Source organism: Diadema antillarum, unplaced genomic scaffold, assembly GCF_040938485.1.
Source record: "Diadema antillarum isolate AM-2024a unplaced genomic scaffold, OU_Dant_1.0 seq00001296_RagTag, whole genome shotgun sequence".
Lineage (NCBI taxonomy): Eukaryota > Metazoa > Echinodermata > Echinoidea > Diadematoida > Diadematidae > Diadema > Diadema antillarum.
Genome location: NW_027272075.1, coordinates 618,280 through 634,926, shown reverse-complemented (window position 1 = coordinate 634,926; position 16,647 = coordinate 618,280). Strand labels below are relative to the sequence as shown.

Below are 16,647 nucleotides of genomic sequence, written 5' to 3'. Positions count from 1 at the left end.
AAGATGAGAATGTAAGAGCTTACACGACGAATGACGGACAACGCACAACAGACGACGCACGACTAGGTGAGCTAAAAATGGGTGATTTTGTTTTACATCCAAATGCAGAGACGCTCAACACTTATTCCACCCCCCCCCCGTGTTGCCAGTCTATCTTTCTCCCTGATTTGATTTTTTTTTTACAGATATTAACTGTTTGTTCACAAAAAATTAATATCTGTGTGTTTTGACTTTCTTGCTCAAGTTTACACTAATCTATCTCTCCGATTTTTCTGTTTTCATAACATAAAATTAGACTGGAATTTTCCTTTAAGAGGCCTAACCAATCATTGATTTGATTTGTTCAACCAAAAAAAAAAAAAAAAAAAAAAAAGACAGTATGGTCTTTTCAGAGATAGCAATGGCGTGATGAATACTTTGATATCAAACGAAATTGTCTTTCTTACGTCCTTAAAGTAACTAAGGCTTTTTTTAAATGACACGCCCTTATGCGAAAAAACATTTTCATTAAACCTGATTTAAAAGAACGTTATTTATGGAAACAAGTTGAATGAGGAGTGAAAGAGAGACGCTGTATACTCACATAGACCGGTGTCTTGCGCGTTTCGGGAAGACTAGGGGAAGGTGTTGGAACGTTAGTGAAGTTTGGCACTGACACTTCACGGAGAAATGAATAAAACAAATAGATCGACAACACATAACACAATTAAACACAGAAGCTTACTTCTCTCTTTTTTTTTAAAAGAACAATGTATATAAAACGAACAGCTCTGAACCTTGGAGCGACAAACCGAACGTGCTTCTACCTCGGGTTGTGTTTTTTCCCCAGTAATAACGAATAACAATCAATCATGCGTTTAGGTACAACACGTCATGTGCTAACTAACGTCATGCAGCACGAGACGAAAGAAAAAACACAAGTCACATCTTTCTGCGAAGTTTAAAGAAAACTGCAGGGAATCAGGAGCGGGCACTTTACACCGGTAGATGCAACTGCGCAGACGCAAACTACAAAGACGACTCAAAATGTACAAAGAACATGCACAAACCAACGAAGCAACACCGCTGAATAGAAAGAGGATGACAGGGATAGAGTGATGATTAATTCAATGAAGATGCATCGATACTGAAAGCTGATGGAAACAAGAGTAAACGAGAAACAAAAAGAAGCATGCACTGTTTGTGATGCTGCCACCACGTGGCAACCATATTGTACTGTGGTTGAACCTCCTGGAAAACAACAGCGATTCTTCACGTCTTTTCCGTCATATACTTACTGCAACGGTTGTCACTTTTCGGGGGTGATTGGCTGGGTTATTTATCATGGTTGATTTTGGTGTGTTCTTGACTGGAGTCCTGTCCTTTGGATTGGTAGTTGTTGGGGTCTCGGGCTGCGGGTACGGAGCTCCATGTCGTAAAGCGAACGAAGAAATGAAGTCCATCCACCCCATTACCAAAACGATAGAAGTGAGATGTGTGCCCACCACCAACAAATTCCCGACAAAGAATACGAATAGATTGTTTGTGAATGGACAAGGACAAGACCCCTACGAGGCTAGGAGGATTTAGTTAGCTTGGAATCGTTAGGCCAGAACGAAAACACATGAACACCGTTATTTTTGTTTTCAGGAGATCACACATGCAGATGATAATTAAATGCATTAGTAGTGGATACATTCGCATCATTCATAGTTAGTATAAAGTTAATCATGGCATTTTCTCTCTGCTGCTATGACGTGTTCATACTGCCGTAACATTTTCCTAGCAATGCCACAGCAAGCACGCCTACCAGCACAGAAAAAATGACGACATACCGTTGTCAATGCACAATCACACCAACATGTTGCCCGTTTCACATACATTCAAGAGCAATAAACACAGATAACTGGTGATTTCTATATTACATGTTAGACGGAAAGGGGAAATAATGCAAAACAGACAGCTTGCACAACATAATACATTTTCATACCCTGGGGGAAAAATATCTAGCAGACGGCAGATGTTTTTTGAGTGGCACGTCAGCATCGTCAGCACGGGAGGAATGCACCCTACAAGCCCAGCTTTTTAGCATTCCTCCCAATTTCCAACATTTCCGTATACTTACAATTTTTTGTAAACTTATCCTTTATTTTGTATCATGATAAAATCTATGTATTCAATTTCCGTAATATATCTATATGTTTCTGTTGGAAATGAAAAAATAAATGAATGAATGAATCTAGCTAGCTTAGTCTGATCGACAAAGTAGTGCTTGGGTGATGTCTGACCACCTTGATAAAAAAAAAAATGACGGTTTGCATGACACTCATATGTGATTCTTCTTCATTCTCGAAATGAGACAGTATCGATATTGAAGTCGTTCACTTTCTCTTCAACGTTGCTTATGTCAGTTTTTGCAGAAAATATTATAACAAGTTTGTCCGATAAGCATTAAAACACCAAGACGAAATGTTGAATTTGATGAATTAATTCAATACACTTCGAAAAGGCGCTTTCTCAGAGTATGTAGAAAGCTGAATATTTGAGTAGGGCGTCTGTAACATTATGGATAGGTTTCCTCCATTTTCTCAAAAAGGCTGAAGTAATTCGCAGATCGACCAAAACCTCTTTCATGCCTTTCATTGTAATGAAGAAATTGAAGTCCACTAAGCATGAACCTAAAATATCTTAAAGTTACAGACAAAAACCTAGTACAGTACCTAGCTCTATCAAACTGTAGATGCAGAAGAACCTCATTTGGTAGATTTCTCTTGAACAATTTCATATAACTTACTCGTTAATTCTCTTAGCTGTTTTAATATAAGAACTTCGACCGAAAATTGAATCGAATGGAGTTATGGAGTCACTCATATCTCTGGACTACAAATCAGAACAGTACAATTAAGAGACTGACCCCCACCGTTGAAAAAGATGGCACTGAGGTTCTTGCGCGCAGTTCCCATCTCGTTGGACACTACTAGTGTATAGTTGCCGTTGTCGTAATGTGACGGCAGGAGGAAAGTGAGGCAACCGAAAATCTCCCAGTCTTCAATGATTGATACTTCGTACTTTCGCATGGACGTGTATGAGTTGAGTGTAACGTTAGAGATGCGACTGTCGTAGTGCAGCTCCTTGGTGCCATTGTGGAGGATGGTGACATTGGGTAAGGGCAGGGCCGTGACGTTTAGCTCGATGCAGTAGTGGAAACGTTTCACAGGACCAGTGAACACATTGATGATTGGTGCCACTGTTTGAGGATAACAACAACAATAACAAAACATAGGATTGTAATTGAGAGGAAAAAAAATAAGTTGAACAATGAGGAAAGAAGGAGGTTATGGTGGAAGAAAAGGAGACGAGAGGGCGTGAAGGAGGCGAAGAAAGAAGAGACCCGAGGATAAAATGGAAGAGGAAGAAGCACTGTACCCGCAATGTATTAAGAATGGGGATAGAAGAAATAACAAATAAAGAACTGATGCGGCGAGTACAAGCTTACGAAATTAAAACAAAGTCCACGCTGACCTGACAAATATAAAGTCAATTTAGTTTGCAAGTGTCTCATCACGTTTGTGATAATGAAGGAGCTGATATCCATGTTGTGTAAGAATGTAAAGATTTAACTCAACTTTCAGTTTTGTTTTTCAGTGAGCCTGATGTTTATGCGACTACCACCCACTTGGTGTGATAAACTATCATCCTAGTACCAATTCTGTCTTTTAACACAAAGAATGGACATCATCCTGTGATTCTCATTATGTCAGGACACGTCATATAGTTTTATACACATTTCAGTTGAGGATAATTTTATGCCAGTGAGTCATACATTGATTTTTGAAGACCCGGTAGCGTATAGGATTTCATGGGGAACCGATTCATTCTCTGCCCACCGGAGTACATTACAAAACCACAAATAGCGCCGGTCAGTTAATATAATTGTGCATCGAAGCGTACGCTTTTCGAGTTTTCGGTAGAGGTCGACTCCAATCGAGATTCTTCGGCTGTGTGTGTTCTTACATAGAGATCTATGATAAAGCTGTACACAATTCCTCACGGGGATTCTCGAATACATTCGAGCCAGCCCAGTCCTCCCGCTCCATGTATCCCTAAGCTACCGGGTCTTTAAGGACCACTGCACCTTTCTCAGCCAAGCAGATAGACCACCTAGAAGTACCAAACCCATGACAAGCTGGTCAATCGTGTATGTACATCCCTCCACTTGACGAGTCTTTTTACCTCCGCCAACGGTTATGTTTTCTTCGGTATTTGTTTGTCCGTGTGCAAATAAACTCAAAGAGGTTGTGAACGGATTTGCATAAAATGTACAAGAAAGGTTGAGAATGACACAAGTAACAGATGATTTAATTTTGGTAATGATCCGGCAATGCAATTTTGTGGATATATGAAGGATTTTTGATATTTTGGCAGGTAGGGTCAATGAACTTGGGAGTTCAAGCTACGCATTTTTGTGGTTTTTATAATTATGCGCACTTTATAAGTGCGTGCTCTAGTTTTTGCTAGGGGCGATGCGCGCCGCGCAGCTAGAAATTGACGACGTAACAAAAGGCTTCTACATGTATATTGGGAATTCGGGCGACTTTCAGCACGCATACGGAAGGGTGGAAATCACTCATCTCTATGGAAGAACAAGATCGGTGGTGGAAATGAGTAGCTCGGTGGAGGTATGCGCTCTCAGAGTGCTTCTCTAGTTTTTAAATAAGTTTGTTTCTTTGTATATATTTTCTATGTTTTCATAATCTTTTATTTTTTTTCGGGAGGTAATCTTGGTGAGGAGGATATGTGTATAGGGATCGTCTAAAGAGGGGGTGGTGGGCATATTTCCATTCATTCATCAAGTCATATTAACTTTTCCTTTGTTTTACAGCCTAATGTATGTGTGTGTGTGTGTGTGCGTGTGTATGTTTTTTCGGGTGGAATAAGGAAAATAAATGGGATGAATACCCTTGCCATTTTTTCACTTGTTTTGTTTTCCTGTCAGGACTTCTGACAAACGCAATCATGAATTGTTCATTAAGTCTCGATCGCTCGCCTCGGCGTTGCGTAGCGTACATGCATGACTTTGTCATTGTGCATGCCAAAGCCAGTAGTCTGGTGCCAAAGGTAGAACCTTGTTTTACCGTCCACCCAATGTTTTTTGATGGTTTTACCCTATTTCGGGGGTGCTGAATTCGAATCTGCATGATGGAACTCTTGCATCCTTGAGGGTTTTGAGATATTCAAGATGGCCGCCAAAATGGCCGCCCAAACCGAAAATTCCCGTATATTTCCTTCTAAATGGTGAGAAATTGAAAACAATTGATGGTTTTTTACACTATTTCGAGGGTGCTGAATCCGAATCTTGATGATGCAACTCTTGCATCCTACAGGATTTTGAGATATTCAAGATGGCCGCCAAGATGGCCGCCCAAACCGGAAATTCCCATGTATTTCCTTCTAAATGGTGAGAAATTGGAAAAAAAAATTGATGTTTGTAAGCTATTTCGAGGGTGCTGAATCCGAATCTGGCTGATGTGACTCTTGCATCCTTGAAGATTTTGAGATATTCAAGGTGGCCGCCAAAATGACCGCCCAAATAGGAAATTCCTATGTATTCCCTTCTTAATGGTTAGTAATTAAAAACAATTGATAGTTCGAAGCTATTTCGACGATGCTGAATCCGAATCAGGATGATGCAACTCTTGCATCGTTAAGGGTTCTGAGATATTCAAAATGGCCGCCAAAATGGCCGCCAAAACCGGAAATTCCCCTGTATTTCCTTCTAAATGGTTAGAAATTGAAAAACTATTGATGGTTTTACCCTAGTTCGAGGGTGCTGGATCAGAATCTTGATAAAACTCTTGTCTCCTTAAGGGTTCTGGGATAATAAAGATGGCACCAAAATGACCACAAAAATGGAAACTCACATGTAGACCCCCTTTACTTGTAAATAGTGTAAAATTGAAAACAAATTTATGGTTTTTACCCTATTTTGAGTTTGCTGAATTTGAAGATGCAGGATACAGTTATTGCATCCTTAATGGTTTGAGATGATAAAGATGGCCGCCAAAATGGCCCCGAATGACCGTGTAGGCCCCCTAATTTGTTCTAAATGGTGTAAAATTGAAAACAATTCGTGGTTTTACCCTATTTTGAGGGTGCTGAATCCGAACCTGGCTGATGCAACTCTTGTGTTTTGGGGGGTTCTGAAAATTCGAAGATGACCGCCAAAATAACTGTCAATATTGAAAATTTTGAGACCCTATTCAGCACCCTCGACATTTTGTTGTTGCCATTTTTCATTAGGGTTTTGAGATGTCCAAGATGACCGCCAAAATAATTGGCAGAAATTGAAATTCTAATATTAATATTTTTTTTCTAAATAGTGAAAATTTGAAAATAAATTGATGGTCTCACCCTATTTCGAGGGTGCTGAAGTTTTTGAGATATTCACAAATGTCCTGCATAAACGGAAATTCCTTGATATTTTCTGATGAATTGTGAAATATTGTGCTATAACGTGAAGCGAGGGATTAAAAGCAATAATCCGAATTCTTGAATTCAACTCGATGGAGCAAATTTGTTAAATCAGCCAACAATTAATGGCATCCAAAATGACTGTCACAATGGTATTGTAATATACTGAGATATTCCGATATGTCTCAAACGGAACTTTAACACGTAATGGAAAGAAAAAATGATCTTGACATCATACTGAAATGTACAAACACAAAATAAGACTGAAAGATTTCTTTATGCACAATTGTTATAAAGTAATGCCTGTGGTAGCCAATAAGGGCTCCGCAGACTGATGTGAAGTTAGTCCTTTTAGAGTAATATTATTTTATGGCCTGTTGGTATTTTTTGTTGAAATTTGTCTTGTATTCTTATGAGTCTCGCCGCGTACTCTTATGAAACTTGTGGCATATTCTGATTATGTCACTAGAAATGGTTGCATCCATGAACACTATAGTAGATATCAATATAAGGGTAATTTCAAAAGCACTCTGGATGATTATGATATTCGTAAGTACTGGACTATCAATTATTACCTTACATGTCGTCGTTCGTTTGTTTGTTTGTTTGTTTGTTTGTTTGTTTTTTACTGCGCGTCACCTGTGATTTTTCCATCCCCTCGTGTGTATATATGACATCGTCGCTTGGGCGACAAGACCCTGTATCTGAAATTTTAGTGAAAATGACTTTTTTTGAATAAACAGTCAGATAATCAGTTAATGATGTCCTGTCCAAAACCTTAGCTGTCTTACCCCAAAAATGAAGCTACCATGGCATGTCAAAGGGAAGGTTCTCTCATTTGTTATATTGCTTTGGCTTCCATGTTTGTTTGCTTTTTTGTTTTGTTTTTGTTTTTCTCTCCTGAACATGTGACATTTTGTAGATACGAGGTTTGTCGCCCCATATATATATGTATGTATATATATATATACATATACATTTACATCTATACATATATATATATATATATATATATATATATATATATATATATATAATATTACATCATATTGAAATGTAATTGAGTGTAATCTTTCAAATATTCAATTACATCTGTAGTCTTGCAAGATTCATTCCTGGCACAGTGCTGCTGTATCTTACAAACTCCAAGATATCCGGTCAAGCTGGTTTCACTGTACAGCAAGTTCAAACTGGGATGTACAATATGCGTTCGTTTATCAGCAGAGTATGGTTGGGTTTGGATTATGCCATTGACGCAAACCTGAAATAGGGTAAAACCATTAATTGTTGCCAATTTCTCACCATTCTGGAATATCTTGAATATCTCCAAACTCTCAATGCTGCAAGATTGGCATCGTCCAGATTCGCATTCAGCACAGTGATCGAAATAGGGTAGAATCATCAATAAAATTGTTCTCAATTGCGAAACATTAAAATTAAAATACGTGGAAATTTCCGGTTTTGGCGGCCATTTTCAAAACGGAATAGGATATAACCATCTGGGGGTGTTTCATCAACGTTTGTCAGCGCTGACAATTTCAGCAAAATCCTTGGTTTTGATTGGCTGAGATGCTCTGGTCACTGACTGTTATCATGGTGATTGTCAGCGCTGACAAACGTTGATGAAACACCCCCCTGTTGTTCTCAATTTTGAACCATTGAGAATGAAATACGTGATAATTTCCGGTTTTGGCAGCCATTTTGGCGGCCATCTTGGATATCTCAAAATCCTCAAGGATGCAGGAGTTGCATCATCCAGATTCCGATTCAGCACCCTCCAAACAGGGTATAACTATCAATTGTGTTCAATTTCTCACCATTTAAAAGGAAATACATGTTAATTTCCAGTTTTGGCGGCCATTTTGGCGGCCATCTTGAATATCTCAAAATCCTCAAGGATGCAAGACCTGCATCATCCAGATTTGGATTCAGCACCCTCGAAATAGGGTAAAACCATCATTGTTTTCAATTTCTCATCATTGAGAATGAAATACGTGAGAATTTCCGGTTTTGGGGGCCATATTTTGGCGGCCATCTTGAATATCTCAAAATCCTCAAGGATGCAAGACTTGCATCATCCAGATTTGGATTCAGCACCCTCGAAATAGGATAAAACCATCTATTGTTTTTAATTTCTCACCATTTAGAAGGAAATACATGGGGATTTCCGGTTTGGGCGGCCATTTTGGCGGCCATCTTGAATATCTCAAAACCCTCAAGGATGCAAGAGTTGCATCATCCAGATTCGGATTCAGCACCCTCGAAATAGGGTAAAACCATCAAAAAACATTGGGTGGACGGTAAAATAAGGTTAGGCCCAAAAAGTGGCTTGGGCACCCAGACTACAGGGAGATGGGACTTTCCCACCTTCTTGTAAAGCTTTATAGACAAATCGTGTATAAGTCACCATTCTCAAGGTGGCAATAGTCATTTGAAAGCGATCCATGATAGTAACAATCCACTCGTATAAAGTGATATACTGTAGATACAGTCAAAAATATATTCAGGAGACTATTCAAACTTAGTGTGACTGCAATAACTCAGAACCTCTCATTTCAACAAACACAGCTGTACTGCTCACCCTGCAAGTATTCTTGTTCCTATCATTATCATAATCACCATTTTGATAAATTTGATAAATAGCTTTTCTCGGCCATTGTCTTAAAATAGCTATTCATGTGGAGTGACTTGTGGTCAAACGAATTTATGTTCATTGCTTTTGAATTCATGGATGTATGTATGTATGCATGTATGCATGTGTGTAAGTATGTGTGTACGTCTTTTTTTTTTCGAGCCCACCGGACGTGAGGGGAGACTTTATAGGGATTACCTGCGATGTCTGTCCGTCCGTCGTTCGTCCGTCCGTAGTCTGTCCGTAACGCTACAAAAAGTCTTGAATAGATCTGTACCCAGGGCCTTAATTTCAATCAAACTTTGAAGGAAGGGCGGTTATACAAAGTTTCACATTATACCATACATGGAGGTCACCTCAAGGTCAAAGGTCACAGGTCAATGAAGTTTTTTTAAGGCGCATTCCTATCATGATTCATCACACCATACAAATACACATACAGAGATTCCTCACCCACAAACATGCGCGCGAGCCCTTACACACACACACACGCATTTCGCTTACACTCACCATCATCCACCCACTCCACACACATATACACACACACACACCTGTCCCTCTATAAACCCACATCCCATCCATCCACTCCTCCAATCCACTTGAGCCTTCGGCTCAGGTGAGGTAAAATCACGTCTGTTGCGACAAAGATTGTCGCCCCATCAAAGATTGTCGCCCCGTCATAGATTGTCGTCTGGCGACAATCTTTAACGCTTGTGCAGTTCCCAATTTTTGACCTCGATGGCGACAATTTATGATGGCAAAAAAAAAAATTGTTGCGACATAAATTGTCGCCCCGTCAAAAATTTTCGCCCCCGGCTCGGGGTGGTTGCTCCGGTGTTATGCTTTGGTGGGATGGGTGTGACTGGTAAGTTATGCGTATGTGTGTGTGTGTGTGTGTGTGTGTGTGCGTGTGTGTGCGTGTGTGTGTGTGTGTGTGTGTGTGTGTGTTTGTGTGTGTGCGTGTGTGTGTGTGTGTGTGTGTGTGTTGGGGGCTGCATGGTATGTATAATAAGTGACTTGTGTATGCGTTTGCATATAGCTGTGTGTGTGTGTGTGTGTGTGTGTGTGTTTGAAGTATAACTATACAATATGTAGAAACTGTGCATGTGTGGTGGTTGTATAGTGGTAGTGGTTTGTTTGTCTGTGTGTATTCGTGTGCCTGTATGCGTACGTGTGTATGTGGGTATATAGTGGCGTATGTGTATATCAAAGGGTGTGTGGTGATGCGTGCTTGTGGGCGCAGTTTTGTGCCTGCCTGAGTGTATATCTGAGGGGTTTGGTGTTCGTTGGATACGTAGGCCCTACGTATGTGTGTTGTGTGTGAGCGTTCGTGTGTCTACGTAAAGCCCTCGTCTCATTAGAGCAGATCGAGCCAACGAATGCCTAGCGGATCTGAAAAATTTGGAGATACGCTCACATCCGTTCCTCGTCGTTCGTGACCCGCTTGACGTTCGCTGTATCCGCTAGCTGTTCGCAGAGATTCGCAGAGATCCGCCGGTGCCAAATTTTGATTTTGGAAATGTCCAAAATCTTGAGCGGATGAGGAACGTAATGACAATCCGCTTTGTGTTCGTTTAGCATCCGCTAATCGAAAGTTTTGGTCGCTCTGCATTCGTTTCTTATTCGTCCACCGTTCGTCCACATTCGCCCAGCAAATCTGCACAGCAACACACGTTAATTAAACGTAGTATAGGTTTTCCCATTCATTTTCAAACCTTTTTCATTCAATTTCACAAATTGTTATTTCAATTTCGTCGCGGGGTGTCGGGAATAGGCTAATCTTACTTTCAAATTCGTCTTTCATCGTTCATTTTCAGTAAAGTCCATTCAATTCAGTAATTTGGCATACATTTTCGTCATTTACAGTTCAAATTCGTCAGTCTCACTCGCAGCACACAAAACAGCAGGAATGATTTCGCTTTTTGTCAATAATTTTCGTTAAATTTCCATTCATATTCGTCTCATATCTCTACCCGGTGTGATTTCCCAGTCATTTATGTATTTTTTTTTCTGTAACCGTTCACATTTTACATTCAGGAGTTAACATACACACGAGGGTCCCCCCTCACACACAGATACACACGCATAAGCAATCCGAGTACACACTGATACAACAAACAGACGTACCGTCTCGTATACGAAAACACTGACAAACGATTTCTAGGCAAACATGATTAAAGACAAAATTTTAAGTGTAAAATTGTAGCTTGTTTAATGTCAAAGAATGGATGGCATAACTTTGTTTGCTGCTTTCCAGGGTACAAAATTTAAAGTTTGCTTCATGCATTATGATATGTGTATTGTCTTAGCAAATGTTTAGGGAATAATGTGTAGCGATACAATTTACGAGAGAAAGTAAAAATATGTCTGCTTAAAGTTGGTTCACCCTCAAAATAAAGAATCGACAACATCTGGCTAATTTGAATGAAAAAATTCATGAAATTGCGTGAACAAAAACGAATTTGATCTTCACATTCTGCGATTCGTCAGAGGGGAGGGATGAATTTGAATGACAATTGACGATTTTGAATGCTATGTCTTCGAAAATGTTTGACGAAAAACGAATTACAATGACAATTGACGAAATTGAAGTTAGGACTTGCGTTCCATGTGCTTCTCGGGACGAAATTAAATGACAAAAGTGCGAAAATGGATGGGAGAACCTATAGAAAAAACAAATAACAATAGATATTCATAGCACACATAATTATAATAATGATGATAATAATAATGATAAGAAAAAAAATCTTATTTACCCAGGGTAGCCTCTTCAGCGTTGCCACTGCTTTACCAGAGGGATCTGCCATTATTATTACTCTAGCGTTACCAGGTACCCATTTATACACCTGGGTCGAGAAGGACATCGTGGGTAAAAAATCTTGTCCAAGAATGTACTGGGCGGGATTCGAATCCGGGAGTTCGGGAGTTGGGAGTCTTATCCACTATGCCATAGCCCCCACATGACATTTCATCATAATATTCTGGCATTAAGTAATAAATTGTAGAAAATGACCGCACTTGCAATGCTTTTATGGATAACATTATTCTAAACCGCTGCTATAAAAGTCAACCTGTAGTAGATGGGAATCTCTGCATAGAAATTGGGAATTGTGAAAGTTGGAGGCACCAGACGAAATGGAAGATGTTGGACTACCAACATCATCGTCAACGTGATCATCAGAAGGAAGTGCACTTTTAGGGGAATCTTGAGGACTGTCGAGGGTTGTGACATCAGGAGTACTTGGTGGTGACTTCTGCTTCCTTCTTTTTGGGGCGATTTTCACAGTCACATTACTTGACACTGTCACTCCTCAAAATTATTTGGTGAAGTATACGTCAGCCGAGATCGGTCACGTGATTGCCACAGTATCGCTTAGCATATGTTGGGCATTCGCTGCTCATTCGCTTTGTCCGCTCAGCATCCGTTGGATGGACTGTACGCATTCGCTTTCATTCGTTACTTTATCCGCTCGTAACACGGTTAGCATATGCTCATCATTCGTTAGGCGAACGTTCGAAAACCACATTTTGCTTGCGAATTCGAGCGTATTCGAGCGTATCTGGACTTTGCCAAATTTTGCCCATCCGCTAGGCGTTCGCTGATTTATACGCTATAGTGTGACGGGGCCTTAAGCACGCAGAAGATAATAGGAACGAAACATTCAAGCGACACAATTCCCACAACAAGCACAGCTGTTGCGACACGGATTGTCGCCCCTACACGGATTGTCGCCTCCTGCTCGGGGCGACAATCCGTGACGGGCGTTGGCGGCACGGATTGTCGCCCCCTACACGGATTGTCGCCCGCCCTCGAAGCACATTTTGCTGGGTAATATCGTTCTGGACATAATCATTGAAATACTAACACATAACTTACATGGCTACATCCATGCAAACATGCCATGTAAAAAGTCATGGTGAGGTTTCAAGAAAGTGTGTATGTGCGCGTGCACATGATAATTTAGTGTCCGTTTGTGCGTGTGCGTGTGTGTGTGAGTGTGTGTGTGTGTGTGTGTGTGTGTGTGATGGAAGAATGTGTTTATTATGTCAGTTTTTTGCGTATGTGTTTTTTAGCTGCGCGTGGGGAGGGATACCTAGTAAGCTGTTGCTGGCATAAACATTGATATTGATTTTATCAGCAGCTTTGAATTTGATGAGATTGTTTGGCAGATTTGTATATGAATTCGGAGTGGAGCTTGCGTGCGGGCGGATGCTGCTTTTCTGCATACGGTCCATTATGTCTTATTTATCAACATTGGGAAATCGTTTCATCAGGAAGGATGTGGTATCGGTTCGGGTGTGCGTCGGTATGTGGGAAGGGGGTTACATTTCGTTATTGCAAAAGTTTGTTATTCTGAAGGCTCATTCGTCCGAAGGCTCATTCGTTCGAAGGGTCATTATTCCGAAGGTTCGTTATTCCGAATTTCATTTTTGGATCAACGAACCACTAGGTATAGGGAATTGTGTGTTTCGGATAAATGAAGCCTCGGAAAAAACGAAACTTCGGAATAACGAACCTTCGTGTGTGTGTGTGTGTGTGTGTGTGTGTGTGTGTATGTATGTATGTATTTGGGTCGGTGAATGTGGGTGTGAGATGATTTAGGTTTTGTTTAATCAGGGGTTGGTGGGTTGGGGATTGGATTTGAAGAAGGATAGTTATAAATGGTATGACGGATGTTGGTAGGATTTAATATTTAGGATAGATGTAGGCCCTAGATTTGTTTCGGTTTGGGAGGGGAGGGGTGGTGGGGTCTTTTATGACTGATTTCATTCTAGATTTGTGTAATATATTTGTGTGTTTTTTTATGTATATGCCCTTGTAAGTAAGAAGGTGTTACATGATCCAAACCAATATATTCAAGGAATATACATGTCAAAAATACATGTCAAAACTTTCTCGTGAAGAAATTATTAGTAGGGTTGGTCTATAATCGAGTTATCTATGTTGAAGTGAGATTATTTGTGGTATAAATTGACAAATGGATTTGCTTTTGTTTCGAATTGCCATTTGTAACTTTTTTTTGTTCATGTTGCACCCAGAATGGGTCGATTTATGAATGATTTGAATGAAATCAATAAATATCAAGGAAAAAAGTGTTGAGTCGGTTTGTTTGCATTATGAGGTTTGTTTGAGTGTTTGTTGGTGTTTGTTTGTATTACGTATGTATTAGCGGTGTGCAATGGCAGTTCGTTTGTGCTAAAATCAAGTAACGATTGACAAATTTTTTACGGCGCACAGTGGGCCAGAGAGATACCAAAGTGCGCCAAAAGTCATTTTGGGCACTTGGGATTTTTTAATTTTTGACATGCGCTCTTGAGAGGAAACACTTTGAAGAATATTTCATTGAAATATTTAAATCAGATATGTACATTAAAGGGATATATTTCCTACCTGAAGTAGCAAAATACAACATTTTAAGAGTTTCAAAGCAAATTGTAACCTCTTTAATGAAAACGTAATTTCGACATATAGTTTTTGAGATATCAACCTGTAATTTCTCCCACATATTTGTCAGAGTTTATCTTACGTCATGAATGCCGTAAAAATGCAAAGAAACCTAATCTTCATGAACATTTTTCGGTAAATATCCTTGAAAAGAGGGTAATTATTTGTCTTTTTTAATATATCCAAATGAAAAGTTTAGATTGCCACGGATTTCCAACTAAATTCTATTACCACAACATTTCCTGATGTCTCAGCTTTAAGCTGATACCAGATTTGGCTGCCACCTTTTGCCACTTTTTGTGTTAGAGCCGATTTTCCGCGGCACATTACGTATATTTTGGACCTAGCAGCCGCTTAGGAATTCTGTTATCATACGGCGCCGCATGAGGGCGGCATTATATTTTAATTCATTTTTTTTCTTGCACGTTAAATGCCCGCAAACATGATTCACACTGAATTAGAGGTAAACAGAGTTATAAATATATGAATAGGGCTAGTTCCGGCACCTAAAAGACCCTTCTTTCAAAGATAAAAGAGTACATAATTGCACATAATCAAGGTCATAGCCATATTATAGTCCATATTGTCATAGCCACTGCTGTAAACAAGCTATTCCCTCTGCCATACATACTGTATGGACACCTAGATACTTCGATCCTACTCTTGACATATGCAGATAGAACGTTATACACCTAAACACAGATATTCTATTCTCATCGGTTACTCTTTGGAAGCAAAGTCTGTTGGTATCCGGCTGCTCACCAAAGTGTATCGGATCGCAGTCTGATGAATCCGACTGTGTCGGTCGACTATCAGGTCAATGTCAGACATTGCTCGCGTGATCCTCATCGGACGATCTTGCCTCATGGGATCATGCCCGACCTGTCTGACATTGACCTGATAGGCGACAAATACAAATCGGATTCATCAGACTGTGATCCCATATACTTAGGTGGGTTGCCGGAAGCAAAAAAAAAAAAAAAAAAAAAAAAATGCTTCCGACGACTGACTGATGAGAAAAAAAAAATCCTTGTGGAATGGGGATGAATTTATAATTTCACATGATAGTGATTCCGATAGATTTTTCATTAAAAAAATATTTTATTATAGCTTTTTCAAGTAAACCTTCATACACGGAAGACTCACTCTTAGTTGTTAAGTCATAACCTTTCATTCTCCTGATTATTGACTTCACAATTTGTTATCTTTCCAGTAAAATTAGACAAAATGGTTTTTCGAGTGTTGCGCTTGTATAAATTGATATGGCATAGGCCTAAGGTTATAAAGTAGAGAGATTGATTTGATATCACACATTATGTCCTGCTAGAATAGAGTGAAGAAATTCCCCCAAAAGTACAGCGTACATCATAAACTTATTCTAATTCACACGGACAACAGTATTATTTTGCAGTACGTGGGCATAATATGGAACTTCCAGCGCAGCATGAATTCGATCGCCGAATGTTTATACACTTTCTGTGGCCAATTATGTAAGCATCATGTATTCAATGATAGTAGATAAGCAGTGTCAGTGAATGTGAAAAGATAAATGAACCTCTTTTCAAATTAACCTTTAAAGAAAATAAAACAGCCTAAGATTTGCACTGCTTTATTCGTCATTTACAGACCGATTTTTGGTAGCAAATGAAAAATCAGCATCACAGTGACGTCATATGAGTTTGAAATTATGTTCAATCAATTCTACGCCCCAAATTACCCCTTGACACCACATTTGGGTAAAAAGAAACCATGGGATATAATTTTGGCGCAGTTTGAGCTCATTCTGGCCCACTGTGCGGCGTGTGGAAATTATTCGCTCATGCATAAAGCATGCCAAACCTATTCAGATACTATTCTGGGACAAAGAATAGTGGTATGGACGTTCTAGTTTATAAGACTGATGGAAGAAAATGACTGCAGGGAAAAATGAACAAAGACAAATAACATTTGGGGAGGGTACCTCCCTCGTATGTATTTTCTCTCGGTCTCTCTCTCGCCTAGCCCGCCTCACCGCTGATATTTGGTTGACACACCCATACTATTTTTAGATCAACGCTGGTGTGAATTCTTTAAACACGTGCTCATACACTCTGAAGGCATTTGTATTGCCACAGTAGCG

At 39.7% G+C, this 16,647-nt stretch overlaps 1 protein-coding gene across 1 annotated transcript in view; it reads right to left on the bottom strand.

Moving 5' to 3' along the window:
* LOC139708053 (BDNF/NT-3 growth factors receptor-like) overlaps positions 1-16,647 on the bottom strand; it is a 224,244-nt gene that overhangs the window by 22,362 nt on the left and 185,235 nt on the right. The window contains exons 7-9 of the mRNA XM_071620037.1: positions 2,864-3,226; positions 2,224-2,270; positions 1,278-1,547 (exon numbers count right to left, since the gene is read on the bottom strand). Coding sequence (XP_071476138.1) covers positions 1,278-1,547; positions 2,224-2,270; positions 2,864-3,226 — 680 coding nt within the window. The remainder of the gene's footprint in view (positions 1-1,277; positions 1,548-2,223; positions 2,271-2,863; positions 3,227-16,647) is intronic.